Below are 22,792 nucleotides of genomic sequence, written 5' to 3'. Positions count from 1 at the left end.
GGAGTTCCTGTTTAACCTGAGCGTTATACCGCTCAGGAGGTTTTGCTAGCCTTGAGTCCCCCCGCTATAAAACTATTAGTTTCTATGGATGAATAATATGTTGGCTAGTAGAAGTGTGCTCAACCCCCTGATTGCCCAGAATCCACCCGATCCAGCCACTTTTACATTACCCAGCCTGGTTTCAGCGATAGCCGCAGCCTCCCCGCACAGCTTCGTTCTTCTCTATGGGGAGGATCGTATATGACGTCATGTGCAGACCCAATCCTCCCCATAGAGAAGAGCGGAGCTGTGCAGGGAGGCTGCGCCGAGTGCTGAAACCAGGCTAGGTAATGTATACGTGGCTGGATCGGGGGGATCCTGGGCAATCTGGGAGTTGTGCACGCTTATACTAGCTAGCCTAGTGCTAGCTAACATATTATTCATCCATAGAAACGAATAGTTTTATACCGGTGTACTCCTGAGGCCAGCAAAACCTCTGAAGCCGCATGCTGGACACAGTGTCTGGCGTACCGCTCAGGAGGTTAATGAAGATGTTGATCTTAAAGTGTACCAGAGCTCCTGAAAAAGGTATATGTATATTACATACCTGAGGCTTCCTCCAGCCCCATAAGCTCGGATCGCTGCCGTCCTCCGCAGCTTCGGGAACTGGGTCCTGTCACTTCTGTCAGTTGGGGACAGCCTACGCAGGAGAAGTGCGCTCTCTAAGTATCTCTCCAGCAGCTTCTGCCAGTCTCCTGCAGCCGCCCTGTGCCCATGCCATCCTGGAACGATCCTCCTGTCCCTCGACTAGGGTCAGTTTCGCTTACTGAGCCTGTCACCTTCCACTGCGCCTGCATGTTCGCACTCCTGTCCCTGGAAGCGCCCTGCGCAGGTGTAGTGCGAGAATAGCTCGCAGGACGCTCCTGGCGACAGGAGTGTGGCTGAGGATTCCGTCTAGCCCAAATTTTCAGTGTGTAATCGTCAGTGGAGCATGCTCTTGAATTTGGGTTGATTTGTCCAAACATGTAAGATTGTGTGTTTTAAAAAAAAAAAAAAAAAAAAAGTTTCAGAAACAGACTGGGATACAAACATAAGAAGAGAACACTTAGAAGAGGCCTACAAACGGACACTATACATAAATATTTTTATACATGTGGATTAACGTCAAACTTGAGAGATTAGGTCTCGATGAGAGAAAAATTGTTGCAGTACCTGTGACGTTAGCAGATTATACGTCATGCACTGTATTCAGACTCCTTTTTTTTTTTTTTTTTTTTTTATAATTCCCTCCACCTCCAAGCCACACCCATTAAGGTGCAAAAGCACCGAGTTCCCAACTGGGGTTTGGGCCTGCTAAGAATGGTGTATTTGAGTGTATCTCTAGAATGTACATGAAATAAAGGGATCTATTCCCTCTTAACCACCTGTAATACTGCTAGTTTTATTCTGCGGACAGCGTATCCCGGTTCTTGGTCCAAACACCCCAAACTTTTTGGAATTTATTAGCACAACCCCTAGCGATGTATGCTGCCTTGATAAGAGTGCAGAGGTGAGTTAATAAAATTTTCCAGAATGAAATTGTTGGGGGTCCTGTTTCCATTGTATACCTGTAAGATTGTTAAAAGCAAAATCTTCAATGGTCTGTCATGGTGTTCTGTTTTAAACGAAGTATCTTGTGTTTTTGTTTATTCCTTCAGGCTTGAATGGCTTGTGGTAAAGGTCGGCATATAGAATGACTAAGCACCCACCAAACCGAAGAGGGATCTCTTTTGAAGTCGGAGCTCAGTTAGAAGCACGGGATAGACTAAAGAAATGGTACACTGCATGACAACCCTGCATATACATAAACAGTATATTGTCTCAGGGATTTAGTTCGATTATTTTATTTTTATTCACTTCTTAGGTATGCTGCACATATAGAAGAAATAGACTATGAAGAAGGCAAAGTCCTGATCCATTTTAGGCGATGGAATCACAGATATGATGAGTGGTTTTGCTGGGACAGTCCTTACCTTCGCCCTTTAGAGAAGATACAACTGAGGAGAGAAGGCTTAGTAGATGATGAGCCCCCTGTGGTAAGTAATGGTCTAGGAACCTCTCATATGTATGTAAGTTGTACTGCATAACAAGCCTGTAGGCTGGGGCTGTGCAAATCCTGGTTGCACATCCTGTTTGTTTTTGTAGATTTTAATTAGTCAATATTGCCAACATAATGGCCTAACCTTATTCTTCTGTGACTGAAAGATGCTGTCTAGCACAGGGCTGATTCATGTGAGCAGCCAGTGGAAATACTGATGGGGAAGGGATAGTTTAAGTTTGTTTGGTTCTCAGAATGACCTTGTGGGCAGATCACTTGGCTACCAAAATCTACATGCTGATATCAGAATAGGTAGCACATAGATAGGTATGTTTTAACCACTTAAGTACCAGCGGCCTCTGCCCCCTTAAAGAGAATCTGTATTGTTAAAATCGCACAAAAGTAAACATACCAGTGTGTTCGGGGACATCTCCTATTCCCCTCTGTCACAATTTCGCCGCTCCCCGCCACATTAAAAGTAGTCAAAAACAGTTTTAAAAAGTTTGTTTGTAAACAAACAAACAAAATGGCCACCAAAAACAGGAAGTAGGTTGATGTACAGTGTGTCCACACATAGAAAATACATCCATACACAAGCAGGCTGTATACAACCTTCCTTTTGTATCTCAAGAGATCACTTGTGTGTTTTTACCTTCTGTCCCCTTCAGCTCTCCTGCACTGAATACTAGTGACAGGCTGTGAGGCTGATCCTTTCTTCCTGTGTAATTCCTCAGTATGTGTCAGACCAGCTCCTTTCACAGCCTAAAGGTGCCCATACACTCGTCAGATTGGCAGCAGATAGATAAGAAATGCATCTGATGATCTATCTGATGCGTTTTTAGAACATTTTTTACCAGGATAGAATTCCAATAGATTTCAGTTTGAAATCTATTGAAATTCGATCTGATGGCATTTTTTTGCCATCAGATTTCCATTAAGGCCAATGCAAAATGATAAGCAATCTCATCAGATCGACCTAAATTTTCCATCCTGCCAGTTCGACAGAAATCCATCGAAATCGGCCATCGATCGGTCGATTGGCCAACCGATTTTCGATCGATCGATCTGTCGGCCAGAAAATCGGCTCAGTGTATGGGCCCCTTAACAGAGGAGGATTTTTATCCAGCTCTCTTCTATCACTGATAAGAGAGCAGAGACACTGCTGGCTTATGTAAATAACACACACTGGAGTGTGCAGAGAGGGGCCTGGAGGGGTGTGCATAAACAGACCAGCACGGAAGAGTTGGCAGCCTTCTAGACACAGGGCGAAAAGTCTGACAGGGGAACGATACATTGATTTATTACAGAGACAGTGATAGTACAAAGTGCTGCGGTAAGCCAGAGCACATTAGAATAGGTTTAGGAACTTGTAGGATGGTAGAAAAAATGTTGTAATTTTTGTTACGGAGTCTCTTTAAGGACCAGACCGCTGGTACAAGACCGGAATCCCAACGAATCGCCGCGCTAACCCGCCACCATCGCCGCACGCCGGGATCCTCTTGACATAGGCAGTCATGTGAGCCAGTCAGGAGCCGCTTTCATTGGCTCCTGACCATGTCTATCAATGTAAGCGGCTTACATTGATGGACATGGCCAGGAGCCAAAGAAAGCGGCTCCAGAACGACTCTCATTGCTCTGCGGTCATAGACAGGCAGAGCCAGTGAGCTGCGGCCAGAGATGTTGGGTTTGAGCGGCGGGGAGCAACGGGAACGACGGATGTGGGCGGTGATTGAAATCTATGCCCTGCCTGCCAGGAGCCCACCAAGATTTCAGTCACCTCGGTCTTAAAGTAGTTAAAGTGAAACTGAGCTCTTGCACAACACACCATAAAATATATATTATTATTATTATTTATTATTATGTTTCTTCCACATGTAGTTGCTGAAGAAATCCCCTGCAGTGTTTGTGTTCAGTTTGAAGGTTACCTTAGCACTCATAAACGTTAAAAACAGGCATGTGTAGCAGGCAGTCCTCAAGTCCAATGCTTCCCCTTCCTCCCCCTCAGTTACCTTGTAAAGGCCGCCTGAAGCTACTTCCAGGTCGGTGTGCAGGTGCTGCACGGTGATGCGCATCCTGGATGCAGCCCCGATGGCCAGGGCACTCTGAGCTTGTGCATTACGTAATAGTGATGTTACAACTGCATAGTGTGCAGAGTGCCCTGGTTTCGGGCACGTGATCCAGGGTGCACACTGCTTGCCAACCTTGGCCGACCCGGAAGTAGCTTCAAGCAGCCGTTACAAGGTAACTGAGGTGGGTGCAGAAGAATGGGAGGAGCTGTGGGCATGAGGACTGCCTGCTACACATGCCCATTTTTAAAGTTTGAGTGCTAAGGTATCCTTAACCTCTTGACGACCAGCTAACGCCGATTGGCGTAAACTGGTCGTCTGCGGGTTACCATGGAAACGGCCGCTCGATCGAGTGGCCTTTCCATGTCAGTTCACGGAGGTTGTCTCTGTGAACAGCCGGAGAGCCACCGATCGCGGCTCGCCGGCAAAATGTAAACAGGCGGAGAAGAAATCCCCGCGGTTTACATCATACGGCGCTGCTGCGCAGCAGCGCCGTAAGGCGGATCGGCGATCCCCGGCCTCTGGCCGGGGATCGCCGGCATATGATAGGCTGAAGCCTATCCTTCAATGCACAGGACGGAAATCCGTCCTGCGCAGCTCACAGGGGGAGGGAGAGGGAGGCAGCGGCGAGACGGCGGAGAACGCTGCGGAGGGGGGCTTTGAAGAGTCCCCCCCCCCCCCCCCCCCCCCCGCTAAGCAAATGCAGCCGGCGGCGATCAGACTCCCCCAGCAGGACATCCCCCTAGTGGGGAAAAAAGGGGGGTAGTCTGATCGCCCTGCTGCACTCCTGATCGGTGCTGCTGGCTGTAGAACCCACGCTGCACCGATCATTGAAAAATCCCCTGGTCGGCAAGTGGTTAAATGTCAGTGCCAACTACCATAGAACTAGTTGGTGTAGTTATTATGCCGACCTCCTTTTTAATTTGTGGCTAGAGTTGGGGTATGTACACTCATCCAATTTTGATTGGCCAATTTTACCCCTTCCATGTATTATGAGGGTTTACCTACACATTCTGTTCATCGTATTCAGAATCTGACCCTCATACTAAATGGAGGTGGAAAAATTGGCCCCCGAGTGCAGTGAAACAAGGTCATGATCCCCAAGTTCATTCCCAGTCTTCAGCCTTGGATCAGTAATGCTTATGTGCTATTTTGCCTTGTAGGTATTCCGTGTGAATGAACAAGTCTTGGCTTGTTGGTCTGACTGCCGATTTTATCCAGCGAAAATAACCTCTGTCAACAAGGATGGTAAGGACCGCATTTCCCATGTCCTGGACAACTAGTTCTCTTGAGAATGCAACAATGAAAACTTGTACCCACCTGTGCAATAATCTTGTACCAGGCCTGTGCAATAATCTTCCCCCATTCTGTGGAATTCAGAAGTGGCATGCTGCATTATTTCCTGATGCAGAACCATCATTCTACTGATCCATACAATCCGTTTAATCTGCTGTTCCCAGTTGTGTGCGAATTATGCCCTTTAAAAAAAAAAAAAAAAAAAAAAACCTCAATTAGTGATCTGAGACCTGAGGCAGCACAAAGTGTGTTTTAGTTTTTTTGTTTTTCATCCAGGCAGATTTGATTGATTTAAAGGACTTCCGAGGCCAAATCAAAAAAAAAAGTTTAATACTGGATCATTTTTGAAGGCACGGAGGAGCCCTCTGTGCCATTCCTCCGGGTCCCCGCCGCTCAATAGCCCCGGCCCGGGTCGGGCTCTCCTGCCTCTACAAACATGGCCGCATGAGCTGGCCGCGGCTGCGCAGTCCGCATAGCCGCGAGTGCGGCTGCGCAGCTCTAGGACCAAGCCACGCTACAGTACCGCGGATCGGGGGGGGGTGGGTTGGCCCTAGGAGCTGCGCAGCCGCACTCGCGGCTATGTGGACTGCGCAGCCACGGCCATGTTTGTAGAGGCAGGAGAGCCCGACCTGGGTCGGGAGCCGGCACGGGGGGCTATTGAGCGGCGCGGACGGCGTCCTCAGTGCCTTCAAATATGATGCAGGTATTTAATTTTTTTTTTTTTTTTTTTTTGATTTGGCCTCCAAGTCCTTTAACCACTTCAGCACCACAGGGTTTTTTGCTTAAAAACCAGAGCAATTTTCACATTTCAGCGCTCCTCCCATTCATTCACCAATAACTTTATTGCTACTCATCAGATGTAAATGATCTATATCTTGTTTTTTTTTTTTTTTTTTTTGCCACAAATTATGCTTTGTGAGGGTAATATTTGCTTTTAGTAATTATGTTATTATCTGTGCATTTTAAAGTGAAAAATGAGGAAAAAAAAGAAAAACACTATTTCTCCATTTCCATCCACTATAGTTTTCAAATAAACAATGTTACCATAGGTAAAACACACACATTGTATTTGCTAATTTGTCCTGGTTATCTCAACATTTAAATAATGTTCCTAGTACAATGTATGGCGATAATATATTAGTTTCTGGTTTGTGATTTTTGATTTCTCGTTGTACTCTATCAGTAATTAAAAGCCCTTCTCTTCATGATTAACAGTAATACACTCTCATGGCATACATATTTTAAAAGCTAAGTCCCTAGGGTAACTATGTATTCTCTTTTCAATGCTGTCACTTTTGTTGTTTTTACAAGTATTTATTTGGGGGTATAGAGTACATGAAAATAACAGGGTTTTTTTTATTGCTTTTTATTCAGTTTTCTGGGGAAAAAAAATCACATGACTTATCCCTCAGTTGTCAAACACCACAAAATCTATTCTCTCACTTGTCACGGTTAAAATGATACCCCATATACATAATCAGATAGCTTATTGGGCATATAGCACACTGTTTACCACAAGTACGCCTATCTACTCCCCTGAGCTTCAGATGAAGTTTTGTGGGGAGTAGATAAGTGTAGCAAGGGTTTCAAAGTGGTTAAAGCACACCTGAAGTGAGAGGGTTATGGAGGGTGACATATTTCCACTTGCCTAGCTGTCCTGCTGAGCCTTTGCCTCTAAAGGTGCGTACACACATGCGACTATAGTCGTTTGAAACGATCGTTCCCCGATCGTTTTAAAAAAAAAAAGCAGCCAACGACTATTAAGTCTAACGACGGACGAGCTAGATCGTTAAAAACGAACGATCTAGCTTGGTGGATTTTTTCCAACGACGATCGTTTGCAAAAGTAGTACATCGTTGGAAATTGTCGTTCGTACTAGGCTTGACATGCGCATTTCACTATTTCTCCATGGAACTTTTCATTTATATGTGCAGGCGCAATAGTTGCTTTTACGTGATGTAACGTTCGTTCTAACGATCTGATCGTTACACACCTTTTTAAAACTAACTTTACTTAGGTCGTTCTTTCATCAATTAAAAGTTCGTTCGTCGTTGACAACAAACGATCGTTGTCGCATGTGTGTACGTAGCATTAGGCTGAGTGCAAACATAACATGAAAGGCTGCATTTTATGTTCCACACCACAGAGAGGAAATGCATCACAACTTGCGTGCGTGTTTGCTGCGTTTTTCAAGATTATGCCACAAAACCTGCGTTTTTGAAACCGCTCGCATCAAAAGCGCATGTGTGTTTTTGTTTTGTGTTTTTTTTTGTTTTGTTTTTTTTTTTTTCCCTGTGGCCCATAGACTTAGCAACAAAAATGCAGCGTTTTCCGCAACGCTAACGTTTCTGCTAAGTGTGCACCTAGCCGCATACTCTTAACCATAGACCGTGAACAAGCATGCAGATCAGGTGCGTCTGAAGACTGACTGGATTAGCTGCATGCTTGTTTCATGTGTCTGATTCACACTACTGCAGCCAAAGGATCAGCGGGACTGCCAGGCAGCCTCCATATTCCTGTCACTTCAGGCGTACTTTTAAAGTGTACCTGAAATGAGAAGAAAAGAATTCATACATACCTGGGGCTTCCCACGGCCCCCTCCAGCCTGATCACTCCCTTGGCACCGTCCTCCGCCTCCTGGACTGTAAGGGCTCTTGGTATCCTGCCCGTCTCGCTCCCACGGCCAGGAGAGTTCTGCGCAGACGCTGAGAGCTTGCACAACTAGCCGAAGATACCAGGAGCCCTTACAGAAGATCCAGGAGGCAGACGACGGTGCTGAGGGAGCAATCAGGCAGGAGGGGACTGGAGGAAGCCCCAAATATGTATGGGGTTTTTTTTTTTTTCCCTCCCTCCTTTTCTCATCTCAGGTTCCCTTTAAGGGACATTCTGGCATATGTGAAAGCCCCTCCCTGATCTTTTTTACTAATCACATTTCAAGCTAGTCTGAAGTGGGGGAAAAAAGATGCTTACTAAGGAGATGGAAGGCTCTGGATTCTATAAAGCCTTTCCGTTCCTCTCCTGGTCCCGTCATTGCTGCACTGGCTCCCCCCTTATCAGTCTGACCGATGGGTCGGAGACTGCTCTCTGCTGCAGCGGCGGGAACTTCGGGAGCCAGAGCGCTCCCAAAGACGGGCCACTCCGTACTGGGCATCTTTTCACTTTGACTCCCTTTTTAATTTCTTAAATGCCTGCTTATTATAAACTGAGTTAATATGAACTTGTCTTAACACCCCCCACCACTCCTGACGTGTTGACAAGAATTAAATGCTCTCCGGTATATCCCAGCAACAGTGTTTCAAGATAAATCTGCTATCCTTGAAGCCAATCTTGTAGATTTGGGCTAGTCAGCAAAAGAATATTTCTATGTGTATTTGAACTTTTATCTGCATATATCAGGCTGTTTTTAGAACTTAGAGGAAAAAAATAACCCTGTAGCGTCTGAAAAAATGCTAAAAGGTTAACGCTACAAATCTTCTTTCTTCTATTGGATACCCAATCTAGTGACACCTCCGTTACTTGTGGAAGCCACTGCATCATATGAGTTATTAGTAAAAGTTTGTGGAACATTGTGCAGGAAAAAGTATGTGCTGTGTATTTTAAGATACAGAAGAAAAATAAAAAAACTTTATTAGCTCTAATCCTGTAGTATTTTCCATCTTTCATTGGAGGTCTAGCAGTGTCAGTGGTGTTGTACAGCCCACAATAGAACTGTTCTATCCACTTTTTTTGCTTCTCTTGTTCAGGTGTTGGTTTCAGTACTTCTCTGCATGTCATGTTTAACGGTTCATAAAAATCTGGTAACTCTGGCTTAATTTTTTTTTTCTTTGTTTACATTTAGGCTCTTACACTGTAAAATTTTTTGATGGCGTCATTCAAACAGTAAAAAATATTCACGTAAAGGCCTTTCCTAAAGATCAGGTAAGTGTGTGTTTTTTTTTTTTTATACATTCGCTTGTTGGAATGCCCATTTTTCTACATGTTAATAGTTGTGCCATCAGATACACTTCTGTTACTTTTTATACTATGCAATGTGTGTGACAGTGAATGGTCACGTGTATTTATTAATTTTAAAATGACCTTGAAACCAGAGCAAATAGCCAGGGGGTTAATTTCTGCATCACATTGGGCTCTATTCACAAAGAGCAGTTCGGTAAAATTATTTAGGTCTGTAAATTACCGCATTTTACACTTGGAAACAGCGAGTTATCAGCTGGTAAAAGGTGACGAAAAACCAGGGCTTTGGAGTCGGTACAAAAATCTTCCTACTCCAACTCCGACTCCTCAGTTTCTGAAACCACAACTCCGACTCCGGGTACCCAAAATTGCTCAGACTCCGACTCCTCGACTCCGACTCCTTAGCCTAATACTTAAAAGGGCTGTGGATTTTGTACAAAAATCATGCGACTCCGACTCCTCAGTTTATGAAATCACGAAACTCCAACTCCGGGTGCCCAAATTTCCCCCGACTCCGAAGCCCTGCGAAAAACGAGCATTTTTGCCCTATTTACAGAATGCGTAAATCTTTGTGCATTTCAATTTCTTGACATTTCCTGAGGCCTTTACCTCACAAGTTGGTAATTTACCTTGCTAGTCGGTAATTCTAATTTTCTGTGCGGTAATAGGTTTGGTGAATTGTAATATGGGAAAGGGATCGGTAAAATCATCTGTTTTCAGCCTTGCCGAATGTGGTAATGCTTTGGAAATAGAGCCCATTGGGGCAAGGGAGTATGTAAAACATTTAGCCTACAAAACCATACAGTGGTCTGTAAAACATAATTTACACAGCAACAGTATACTGTTCGTGGTTTTACTAACCCATCAAAGTTCTGCCTTTTATAATTCTTGTGTGCATTGAAAAAAGGGTACCTGAGCTGATGTGACATGAAATAAACATGGATAAATATTTGTACCAAAAACCTACTCAAAATTATTATTTTTTTTTTTTTTTTCTTCCTATGCACATTTCAGTGTCAAAACTTACAGTAAGGGGAACCTGAAGTGAGTAGTGTATGGAGGCTGCCCTATTTATTTCCTTAAACAATACCAGTTGCATGGCAGCTTTGCTGGTCTGTTTGGCTGCAATAGTGTCTGAAGCATGCAGCTAATCTTGTCAGATTTTGATCGAAGAGTCAGAAATGCCTGATCTGCTGCATGCTTGTTCAGGGTCTGAGGCTAAAAGTATTAGATCTAGATTATAATCAGGGATATACTGAAGACACAGGACACCAAAAAATTTGCAAAAATACTTTTTTTTCATTTTCAAAAAAAGTGCAGAATTTTGTATACAAAAACTTTAATCACATAAAGTGCATATAACTGGTTGACAAAGGCAACAACATAGATTTGTTTCGGGTTGATGACTCTTCACGCTTTTTATATATACACAATGAGCATCTGCACAATTGAATTACACAGTAGAATCTCATCTGGACAAGTACAAAGCCAGGATAGACCACCACAAGAGGATTCAAACGAAGAGCCGCATGGGAGCAGGACACCCAAGCAACCCAAATTTTTGGTTTCCTGTGTCTTCAGTATATCCCTGATTATTATCTAGATCTTCTTGTGGTGTCTGTGGTGCACCTACAGGGATTTATTTAGTTTTTTGGCTTCTCCCAAATACGTTAACTGCTAAAAGTATTAGAGGCAGAGGATCATCAGGCTAGCTAGGCAACTAGTATTGCTTATAAGGAAATAAATATGGCAGCCTTCATAAACCTCTTGTTTCAGGTTCCCTTTAAAATAAGAATGTTAGACTCCAGGAAAGTACTACTGTATATACCATAGCTAATACACTTACAATTACCTCTTGTACCAAGCCTACTTATAACTTGTCAAAGTTCACTTTTTCATTGTTAATAAGCCAGAGCTTTTATGCATGCAAATGAAGCCGTCAGATTGCAGTACAATGCAGCCACAGCCCTACTGAAAAGATAAAAATGTTGTGGATTCTAATATTGCTAATATTTCTGATACCAGGGTAGGGAAGTAGGAGCGATATGGAGGCTGCCATATTAGTTTCCTTTTAAACGACACTTGTTGCCTGGCATCCTGCTGATCCTCTGCCTCATACATTTTAGCCATAGACTCTGAACAAGCATGCAGCAGATCAGGTGGTTCTGACATTGGCCTCAATTCACTAAGCAGTTTAGATTAGTCTACTGATGGTTTGGTCAGTTGCATCAAAGGGGACTTCACTAATACCAAATGTTTTAGACCTGGTCTAAACCATTTGGTAATTAGGTGGGTAAAGCAGGGGAAGTGATCAAAAGATGTAATTCACAAACAAGTAGCTATGACTGACATCCTTCTCCTTTGATGAACTCTCCTCTGCATACAATAAAACTCCTGCATTAGTTCAAAAGGTTCCATCCTCACATCTAAAATACCTCACAGAATTACTTTACCGACAGAAATCAGCTGGTCTAATCTGCCAGAAAAAGTGGGCGTGGTTACGCCTTGTTTACCTTTGTGAATTGTGTAATTACTGAATGTTGGACCAGGTCTAAAACCTTACACCAAACCATCAGTATACTAAAAACCATCTGTAGACTAGTCTAAACGGCTTAGTTAATTGAGGCCATTGTCCGATCTGACAAGATTACCTGCATGCTTGTTTCAGGTGTCTGATGCAGACATTATTGCATCCAAATAGACCAGCAGGGCTTCCAGGCAACCAATGGTTTTTTAAAAGGAAATAAATATGGCAGCATACATATTGTTCTTACTTCAGTTGTCCTTTGAAGTGCCAAGAGCTGAATGAAACTGATTTTATGTTACACTGACCTTGCTTATGTTTTTACTCTTTATGCCATAACTACTAGACATAACATTGTCTCCAGTTGTTTTTTAGTTTAGGGTTGCTCTGACACCTGAATTGTGCTAGAGTAGACTATGAGTTTGTGCAATCATTGGCATTTGGAGGACTCTGACATAACTGCTTCCTTTCAGGCTTCTGTTACTCGTCAAAAGCCAAAGGAGAAACCCATAGAAAGTACTTCACCACCAGAAAAGCACAAGAGTAATTTCAGAGAGCAGAAGAAAACTTCGGAGAACACTGTTGAAAAAGAGAAATCTAACAGCACAGAGAAGAAGCCTAGTCAGCCAGAGAAGGATAAGATCTCCTCCTCCTCCTCCTCCTCCTCTGGGAAGAGCAAGCTCCCTGAGAAGAGCAAGCTCCCTGAGAAGAACCTTGTGAAAAATGAGAAGAGCAAGCTCCCTGAGAAGAACCTCGTGAAAAATGAGAAAGAGGACAAAGAAAACATCTCTGAGAATGAGAGAGATTCCTCTGCAGATGCCCGGGGAGAGGAGAAGGCTGGACAGAATGACGGCCACAAGACCCCACGGGAAAATGGAGAAAGGAGGAGGAAACGTGAGCGCTCTTCTTCCCTGCCGTCTTCTGGTACGTGTCCTCTTGTCTATTGTCCCAGAATCTGTCCTATTAATACTAGGATCTCTTGGGCCCCATTCACAATCCTTTTTTTCTGGCGTTTTGCAGGAGTGATTTTTCCGCGATTTCACGCGGAAAAAGCACTGAACAGTGCGGCGATTTTGCCGCGTTATCGCCGCGTTCGCTGGGAATTCGCCTGAAATTGGTGCAGGCGATGCGTGCGTTTCGTGTTTTTGGGCGATTAGCGCAAATCGCCTAAGTAAGAACGGGCCCATAGGGTTTCATTACGCTAGCGCTTTTTTTAGTTTTTTGTATCTTTGCACTATGTTTGTAAATTTTGCACTATGTTCAATGCCGGTGTGTACCACAAATTATGCAAAAGAGCTTCTCTGAGTTCTCCGACTAGATCAGGGGTCCCCAAACATTTTGGGTCGAGGGCCGGGTCAACATACTTCAGACTGCTGGGGGGCCAGAATATACATAAAATTATGTCCTTGCGGGCCAGGCAGTGAAGCATACCCAGGTGACAACCTGATGTCCAATTGGACAGCAGTTTCACCTGATGTGGAATTTGATTGGAAACCAGCGAATTACTGCTTTCTGGCTTCCATGTGGATGGGTGGTGCCAGCACTGCTAGTCTATATGCGGACCACCAATATTTAAAGATGTAGCTGATCGCATCTACAGTGGAGGAAATAATTATTTGACCCCTCACTGATTTTGTAAGTTTGTCCAATGACAAAAAAATGAAGTCTCAAAATAAACCTACCATTGAAATGATACTGTTCTAACAGTGGCAGATAGCACATCAAAAGGAAAATCGAAAAAATAACCTTAAATAAAAGATAGCAACTGATTTGCATTTCATTGAGTGAAATAAGTTTTTTTTGAACCCTCTAACAATAAAAGACTTAATACTTAGTGGAAAACCCCTTGTTTGCAAGCACAGAGGTCAAACGTTTCTTGTAATTGATGACCAAGTTTGCACACATTTTAGGAGGAATGTTGGTCCACTCCTCTTTGCAGATCATCTCTAAATCCCTAATGTTTCGAGGCTGTCTCTGTGCAACTCTGAGCTTGAGCTCCCTCCATAGGTTTTCTATTGGATTAAGGTCCGGAGACTGAATGGGCCACTTCATGACCTTAATGTGCTTCTTCTTGAGCCACTCCTTTGTTGCCTTTGCTGTATGTTTTGGGTCATTGTCGTGCTGGAACACCCATCCATGACCTATTTTCAGTTTCCTGGCAGAGGGAAGGAGGTTGTCGTTCAAGATTTCATGATACATGGCTCCGTCCATTTTCCCGTTAATGCGATTAAGTTGTCCTGTGCCCTTAGCAGAAAAACACCCCCAAAGCAAAATGTTTCCACCCCATGCTTGACGGTGGGGACGGTGTTTTGGGGGCCATTGGCAGCATTTTTCTTCCTCCAAACACAGCGAGTTGAGTTAATGCCAAAGAGCTCTATTTTGGTCTCATCAGACCACAGCACCTTCTCCCAGTCACTCACAGAATGATTCAGGTGTTCATTGGCAAACTTCAGACGGGCCTGCACATGTGCCTTCTTGAGCAGGGGGACCTTGCGAGCCCTGCAGGATTTTAATCCATTGCGGTGTAATGTGTTTCCAATGGTTTTCTTGGTGACTGTGGTCCCTGCTAATTTGAGGTCATTCACTAACTCCTCCCATGTAGTTCTAGGATGCTTTTTCACCTTTCTCAGAACCATTGACACCCCACGAGGTGAGATCTTGCGTGGAGCCCCAGAGCGAGGTCGATTGATGGTCATTTTGTGCTCCTTCCATTTTCGAACAATCGCACCAACAGTTGTCACCTTCTCTCCCAGCTTCTTGCTAATGGTTTTGTAGCCCATTCCAGCCTTGTGCAGGTCTACAATTTTGTCTCTGACATCCTTGGACAGCTCTTTGGTCTTTCCCATGTTGGAGAGTTTGGAGTCTGCTTGATTGATTGATTCTGTGGACAGGTGTCTTTTATACAGGTGACTAGTTAAGACAGGTGTCCTTAATGAGGGTGACTAATTGAGTAGAAGTGTCTAACCACACTGTGGGAGCCAGAACTCTTAATGGTTGGTAGGGGTTCAAAAACTTATTTTACTCAATGAAATGCAAATCAGTTGCTATCTTTTATTTAAGGTTATGTTTTCGATTTTCCATTTGATGTGCTATCTGCCACTGTTAAAATTAAACCTACCATTGAAATGATACTGTTCTGAGACTTTTCATTTCTTTGTCATTGGACAAACTTACAAAATCAGTGAGGGGTCAAATAATTATTTCCTCCACTGTAAGTAATACATTGTGTGGGGGGCTGGTAAAAAAGCCTCAGGGGGCGGCATTCGGCCCGCGGGCCTTAGTTTGAGGACCACTGGACTAGATAGTTGAAGTTTCTTCACTCTTCCTGTACTGGAAACATAATGAGACTCATATCTGTGCTACGGATGTTCAATTTCGTTAGCTGTACTACGCATACAAGTCATTATATCATACGTTTATTTTCACTCAAGATTCCTTTTGACCTATCCATTTTGGAATCACCAATGATTCTACAAATGCACAAATTGCGTCCAAAAAAATCACTCTGGTGGGCCTCCGGGCCTCAAACCGTACAGGTGGGAAATGTACTTATCAGAATAAGAAAAGGTGTGCATAAAAAGCATATTTTCTGTACAAATACATGTGACCCACTCACTTAGTGTACCTGAGAGGATTAAAACAAAGCATTAATACTTACCTGGGGCTTCCTCCAGCCTCATGCAGGCGGTGTGTTCCCTCGCCGCTGTCCCACAGCCGGCTTTGGTAAATTGACCAGTTGTGCGGAATGGCTGCCCACACACTCTGCATTGTGCAGACGCATTCTTCCCGTGCATGGTGCCTGACCAATTTACCGGAGCTGACTATCGGAACAACCCAGGAGGATGACGAGGGAGCCCATGGCCTGCATGGGGCTGGAGGAAGCCCCAGGTAAGTATAAATGCGTCTGCTTTCATCCTTCCAGGTTTTTCTTTTATGCCACGTACGCAAATGCGATAACAGTTGGCTGAATCAGCCAGTAAAGACTGTTACAGCCAACGATCGTTCTGTGTGTAGAGCAGACACCAATCAGTCCTGCTCCGTTATCATTTAGGATTCGTCCTGCCGGCTCTTTCACAACCCCCAATGCCTCAGCACGATCAAACCATATGCCATTTTCAAACACTTTTGAAAATGGAACAGTTTCATGACCCCTGATTGTGTGTGTGTGTGTGTGTGTGTGTGTGTGTGTGTGTGTATATAGATATACACTTTTGAACACCTACCTCCAGTAACCATGAATCTGTATCTTGTCCACCTTTTTGTAATCTGTGGCCCGTTTGATTACCTTGTATATGTATGTTTGGGTACTTAGCTGTAGTGAATACACAGACTTTATACTATGCATTATTTATCTCTGCTAGATTCTTCTTCACAAACCCTTCAGCCGGTAACATTGGAACTGAGGAGGAGGAAAATCTCTATAGGGTCTGAAATTCGACCAAAGCGACCGCGTCTAGAGAAAAGTAAGTAAATCTGAAATGTATTGCTTTAATTTACTTTTTAGCAGATGCCTTTTATTTTTGAAGTTCCAGTTCCGGCACAGTGATGACGCATTCTCTAAATTTGCCAGTGCCAAATCTCACCGGTTTCCTTTAAGCTTTGTAGACGCCCATGAGAGCTGCCGCCCAAAGGATCAATCCCAATTCGGGGACAATGCTGCACAGACATGTTGCTAGCCTAGAGGCTAACGATGCATTCTGTTGCTGTGGAGGGGTTTTAGGGATGACTGGCGCACAATGGAGCTGGAGTGTTTAGCAGAAAATTGGCCTCTGCATGTGTTCGGACAAGATGATCTGCCAAGCCGGCTCTGTTGCCAATGCATCAGGGTCAGTGTACACATGCTAGATTATCAGCAGAGGTGGCTCCAACTGGCTGCCTTAGCCAAGAACGATCTAGCGTGTGTGCAAAGCCTTACACTGCTGTGACTGCAGAGAATTGGCAATATAGAGCCCTAGATTCTTAAAGAGAATCTGTAACGACAAGACGTCCCCTGGGGGGTACTCACCTCCGATGGGGGAAGCCTCAGGATCCTAATGAGGCTTCCCACGCCGTCTGCCGTCCCTCGGGGGTCTCGCTGTAGCCCTCCGTACAGCGGTGACGTAATATTTACCTTCCTGGCTCCTGCGCATGCGCTCTGGCGGCTGTCGGCTCCGAAGGAGGCGGAAATACCCGATCGCCGTCGGGTCCGCTCTACTGCGCAGGCGCAAGTCTCCGGCGCCTGCGCAGTAGAGCGGACCCGACTGAGATCGGGTATTTCTGCCTCCTTCGGAGCGAAAGCAGCCACAGCGCCCCCGCTGGAGCCTGCAAAGGTAAATATTGAATTGAACAGTCGGGCCTGTCGCCGGCTGTTCGGAGGGCTGCAGCGAGACCTCTGTGGGACAGAGTCCAGCGTGGGAAGGCTTATTAGGATCCTGAGGCTTCCCCCACCCGAGGTGAGTACCCCCCAGGGGACATTTTTGATGTTACAGAGTCTCTTTAAACCTTACAGTGAGAAAAAAGAAAAATGTAGTACTATGTAGGATTAGGACTGTGCATACACATCGTATCTCATGTCACTTCAGGTTCCCTTTAACCACCCTGGCGTTCTATTAAGATCGCCAGGGCGGCTGCGGGAGGGTTTTTTTTAAATAAAAAAAAAAACTATTTCATGCAGCCAACTGAAAGTTGGCTGCATGAAAGCCCACTAGATGGCGCTCCGGAGGCGTTCTTCCGATCGCCTCCGGCAGCCAGAAGTAACACGGAAGGCCGCAATGAGCAGCCTTCCGTGTTTGGCTTCTCCTGTCGCCATGGCGACGAGCGGAGTGACGTCCTGACGTCAGACGCCTCCGATCCAGCCCTTAGCGCTGGCCGGAACTATTTGTTCCGGCTGCGCAGGGCTCAGGCGGCTGGGGGGACCCTCTTTCGCCGCTGCTCGCGGCGGATCGCCGCAGAGCGGCGGCAATCGGGCAGCACACGCGGCTGGCAAAGTGCCGGCTGCGTGTGCTGCTCTTTATTTCAGCAAAATCGGCCCAGCAGGGCCTGAGCGGCAGCCATCGGCGGTAATGGACGAGCTGAGCTCGTCCATACCGCTAAGATGGTTAAGAAAAGAGCATGGCTGTACTTAATGGGGGGGGGGGGGGGTGCTTGTACATGATTAATACTTATTGATAGGGAGCATACATGACTGTGTTATTAGAGGGGGAATGGCTATACTTATTTTATTGATTGGGGCTTCATAGCATTTACTTGCTGAGTGGTGGGGGCTTCATTGCTTTTACTTGCTGAGTGGTGAAGTGGCAATGACTAAGACTTTACATAGCTTAGACTTTAATTTTATTCCAGCACTGTACAGATGCTCTGTTCTGAATTTTTTTTTTTTTTTTTTTAGTGAGAACCTGGCAACTGTGGTAAAGGGCTGTAATTCATCTCAAGGGCCCCCCAAAAAGGACAATCTTTTAAATGCAAAACTAAAAGCACTAAACCTCTCAGCAGCTCACAGTTTTTTAGCTATGTCTTCTTTCATAATCTTGAAATTCTCTGAATGCCAACCACTCTGTAACGGTTGATAGTAGAAAGTATGCTGATGGTGCTGAGGACATTTATGCTGAAAATACAAGATAAACATCCTGGGCGGGTGCTGCGGGTGCATTGCACCTAGGCGCCTCTCTCTGACAGGCGACGCCCGGCTGCCGCTCACCCCCTCTAGCCACCGCTCCCTCTAGCCGCGTCAGACCTCGATCAGGCGGCGACCAATAGTGTGGGTGCTAGGACCTAACACACCGCACTGATATGCGGAAGTGACATCCCTTCCACATATAGAGCGGGTGCATCCGGCGCCCGCTCTTACTGGTCGGGTCGCCTGCTGTTTGAGGTCTGACTAATTGCAAGGTGAGGGGGGAGTGGCGGCTAGAGGGGGGTTCCTGTCACTCACTGCCTAAAGGTGGAAGGTGTGGGTGTGATTAGGCAGGACATGGGTGTGGTTATGTGGCTGGGTGCAGTTAATTTAACCACTCCCATAGGCACCAGAGAAAATCTTGCACCCAGGTGCCAGGCACCCCAGGCTCACCCCTGAAGATAAATGTCACAGTTTGAAGACCGTAACTATGCTGCAGAGATGTCATTGTATTGGGAAAATGTCTCAGAATGATACATTGGAATGCTGATTGAAAATACTTATTTTTAGAAAAGAATGCTGCCTTGGATTCACCGGAGAAGAAGGAAAATGCGTCAGAAGGCGAAGCGCGGCCGTGTGCAGAGGAAGCTGAAGAGGAAACGGAGAGCAAGCCCTCACAAAACGATAGTCCGGAAGACCTTGGGGACATGGAGGTGACCCCACTGGCTCCTGCAGAAGAAGAGGCACAGGAGTGTAGTCCACCAGAAGAGCCAATGGAAGGTAAAACTCCTCCTCCCCACCTCCTGCAATTTCTTGTAACCAATGATGTCACTTCCTGAGTGTGTCTCTTTCCATAATAATTAGTGAACAGGAGAAATGTTGAACTATTCTGCACAGCTTCCCTGCATCTGAGTTCCCAAGGTCTTCTTGTATGCAGAAACCTAGTTCACTGCGCTTTGCTGCTTGATTAGCTCTTTCCAATCCTATGTCCTATTGGTTCTTTTCAGTTTACCATGGATGACCGACGTAGAAAAACATGGGTGCCATTTCCTGATTTAATCTGGTACAGCGTTGGCTTCTTTAAGTCCGCCATTTGATTGCTACTGTCGCATTATTTAAATATTACATGGGCACATTTGGGCTTACCACTAGGGGCGTTGTTGCTGGATGCATTCACAAACCCCACCACTCCCCACCCCCATCCTTTTGCACAGCAGCAAAAAGGTAGGGGGTTGGTGATCCGTAAAATGGATTGAAAAGTGTTAAGTCCAAGTGTCTAGGGGTGATGGTAAGGGAGCAGGTTGGGGACAAACTGGGCTCCTACTACACAACTACCAGTTCAAGAAGTTATTGCTAAGCCTCTGGGAATACAGTAATATTGTAGTTAAAACTTTTCATTTTTCCCTTAAAGTGAAGGCAGATGAGGCTGCAACTGAAGGACCAAAGCCTGAGCTTGCTGTAGTTGAGGAGCTGCCACCATCAGAAGATGTAACTGAGCCAGCTGAAGCCAGTGTTGTCAACGGGCTCCCAGAAGTCAAAGCCGATGAGCCAGATAAAGATGTCCAAACACAGAATGAGGTCCAGGAAGCCCCTACAGTAACAGGTGAGTTTAAAGAACTCCTCCTTCATTTTGTTTTCTATACTAAGTGGTGCTCAGTATAATCTACTTTTACCTCCTTATATTAGATGCTTGTTTCTGATAAACTTCATCACTGATGTCCTGTATTGCTTGATATATTGCCCTCTCTAATGATCCCTCATGTAGCTTCATTCAGTCTTGGTCATTCAGCTGATGCACCATGTGCTTTTTTTCCTTCTAGCAGTCCAAGCTTCTTTCATTTCTGTTGGCTAAAAAACTCATACAAAATACGCATACCAGGGCTCAACCTGGGATCATCTTACCAATGTCTATGAAGGTAATGGAACACATCTAGGCTGGCACACAAGGAAGGGTGGCGAGCTGAAAACATTGTGCCATTCTAGTTGTATATTCTAGCATTATCCCATTTTATTGCTCTAATTGGAGCAGTAGTACTGGTATATGTATGTTTTGTATGATGCCTTCCTGAGGGTAATGGACAAAATTAACCACTTTGGGACCAGACAGTTCTGGCCCCTTAAAGGATTACTGTTAAGGTTTTTAAAAAAAAAAAGTTTCTTTACCTGGGGCTTCTAACAGCCCCCCGCAGACATCCTGTGCCCGCGCCGAGACAAAACAATCCTCCGATCCCCGCCGCAGGCTCATTTCCGTAATTTGCAACTTCGCAAGCCACTGCGTCGTCAGGTGTCCTCTCCTGCTGACATGACCTGGAGCATACTGCCCATCGTATGTTTTGTACTTTTGAGGGGGACCCTTATCCCCCCTCCCCCCCCCTGCTGCTGTCTGAATAGACATGGCCTACAAAGGTGTTTTGTGTACTTCTTTGTCTGTCTGGAGTTTATTTACGTAGCTCAGTTAACTTTGGCAGCGAGGTTCCCTTTCTGGCTTCTGAAATGTGCTGTAGCAGAACTGCATGCAGTCGGTTTTTCCTCTGTGCAAAAGTGACTTTGTACTACTGGCAATGTTCTCACCAAGCCCTATCAGCTGTGCGCTCTGCCCGGCTAACTTTGCTGAGCGCCCGGTTGTCTTCCTCTCTCTCCTCACTCTCAGATGTGAACTGCCAGACAGTGCTGCAAACTGGAATCATGTAGTTCAGGCAGCATCCTCTAGGAGGCACACAGTGCTGTACACTGGTACAGCAGAGGATCTTATTCCACTCTGCTATAGACACAGGATGAGAGCTGCTAGTGTGCCTCTCATCTTCATTAATTTTCACTGCAGTCCTAGTTGGCCCCGCCTCCCTCACGTGGTACAATGCAGGGAAGCGTTTCCTAGGTCTTTGAAAAGCCGTGTGTGTGTGTGTGTGGTGTGTGTGTGTGTGTGTGTGTGTGTGTGTGTGTGTGTGTGTGTGTGTGTGGTGTGTCTCTATAGTGTGTACTGTGTGATTTGTGTCCCCTGTTAGATTGTTCTGGGGCCCTTGGCAATTGCCCAGGTCGCCCTTATGGAAACGCCAGCCCTACATTTCCCTGTCCTGCGCGTATGTATTGGTTCACTGCCCGGTCAGTTTTGCACAGGGTGTGCCGAATGACTGCTCACCCTGCTGCTGAATCGCCGGGTGGCATTAACCTCCCTGGCAGTATGATTACGTTCAGATTTTGTCTAAAAGCATAGCAATTTTTTTGAAGCTTTTAGACCCGAAAAATCCATGCTGCTAGATGCATCTGCAGCCGCTCTGCACACTACACACCTCCCATGGATCCAGCTCGGGGTTACCGCTCTGAGCTGCGGCTTTCTGTCCCGAGCCTGAATCTGGGTTACCGCTAAGGAGGTTAAATACCATTTTCCCCCTCCGAATCATAGCAACTCAGAGAGAGAAGTAATTTGGAGTCTGGCAATCGCCCGACCCGAAATGACCCTTTCACGCATGGAGGTGCTTAGCACCAGTTGACAGTGCGGCTACAGCTGCAGTGCAGTAGTCTGCACCGTCAACTGGTGCTACGCATCTCAATGTGTACTCCCCAGATGACCTACTTCACTGTCCCGCTCCACCCGGTTACATTTTCCTGCCATGCGGCTGAAAACGAATTCTGGGGAGAACACCGTACTGGGAAAATGTGGATTGCGCATGCCCAGTACGGATTAACTCATATACAGAGGGCTATGTGGCAATGAGAGCATATTTGCCACAGTCTTGTTGAATATGTTCAGAGGGTTCGAGTCCTGGAACGGAGGGCTTGAGGAGCTCTGGGAGGGCTTTAGACAGTCCAGACACTTCCTGCTATTGAGGAAAGTTTCTGATTTTATCATTAAAGGTACGCTTTCAGTGTGTAGTTTGGAGACTTGTATTGCCTGTGCGTTTCCTAAATAACTTTGTCTGGGTTTTCCCTCTAGCTCCTGTGAAGCGGAATCAGCGGACTGACAGTTCTGCTAAATACAGTAGAGAACCTTGTAAGAGACTGTGTATTGTTTATGCTTTGCTCACCCCTGTCTTCGTCATCAGGAGTCTGCCTAGTTCTGATATTGCAGCCTTGCAATATCAAATTAGTGCTCTTGGCTGTGTTTGTAATAGTCCCTTGTCTCTTTGAATCTATTTCCTGCTAAGAGAGTCTTTACACTCTGCAGTAGTTGGCTCATTTTTTAATACCTCACAGCTGCTTTCTACACAAGACTCGCTGATGCAAAGCTTTTCCTCTCCTCTATCTGGAAATCTACATCAGTGACTGCAATGTTTGTTGCAGTCTGCGTGTTTTTTTAGATGCCAGAG

The 22,792-nt window shown here is 45.4% G+C and overlaps 1 protein-coding gene across 4 annotated transcripts in view; it reads left to right on the top strand.

Annotated features, from left to right (window-relative positions):
* PHF20 (PHD finger protein 20) overlaps nt 1-22,792 on the top strand; it is a 107,636-nt gene that overhangs the window by 47,053 nt on the left and 37,791 nt on the right. For 2 of the 4 annotated variants that reach the window (XM_068263158.1, XM_068263159.1), the window contains exons 2-10: nt 1,677-1,794; nt 1,883-2,054; nt 5,286-5,370; nt 9,257-9,336; nt 12,370-12,820; nt 16,258-16,359; nt 19,059-19,268; nt 19,900-20,091; nt 22,420-22,476. In XM_068263158.1, the coding sequence (XP_068119259.1) occupies nt 1,712-1,794; nt 1,883-2,054; nt 5,286-5,370; nt 9,257-9,336; nt 12,370-12,820; nt 16,258-16,359; nt 19,059-19,268; nt 19,900-20,091; nt 22,420-22,476 (1,432 nt within the window). In that variant the 5' untranslated portion in view covers nt 1,677-1,711. The remainder of the gene's footprint in view (nt 1-1,676; nt 1,795-1,882; nt 2,055-5,285; nt 5,371-9,256; nt 9,337-12,369; nt 12,821-16,257; nt 16,360-19,058; nt 19,269-19,899; nt 20,092-22,419; nt 22,477-22,792) is intronic. The other 2 variants (XM_068263161.1, XM_068263160.1) reach the window with 1 other exon arrangement.

The sequence above is a fragment of the Hyperolius riggenbachi genome, chromosome 12 (assembly GCF_040937935.1).
Source record: "Hyperolius riggenbachi isolate aHypRig1 chromosome 12, aHypRig1.pri, whole genome shotgun sequence".
NCBI classification, from domain to species: domain Eukaryota; kingdom Metazoa; phylum Chordata; class Amphibia; order Anura; family Hyperoliidae; genus Hyperolius; species Hyperolius riggenbachi.
Note: the sequence above shows the minus strand (reverse complement) of the source record. Positions and strands in the feature narration are given on the sequence as shown.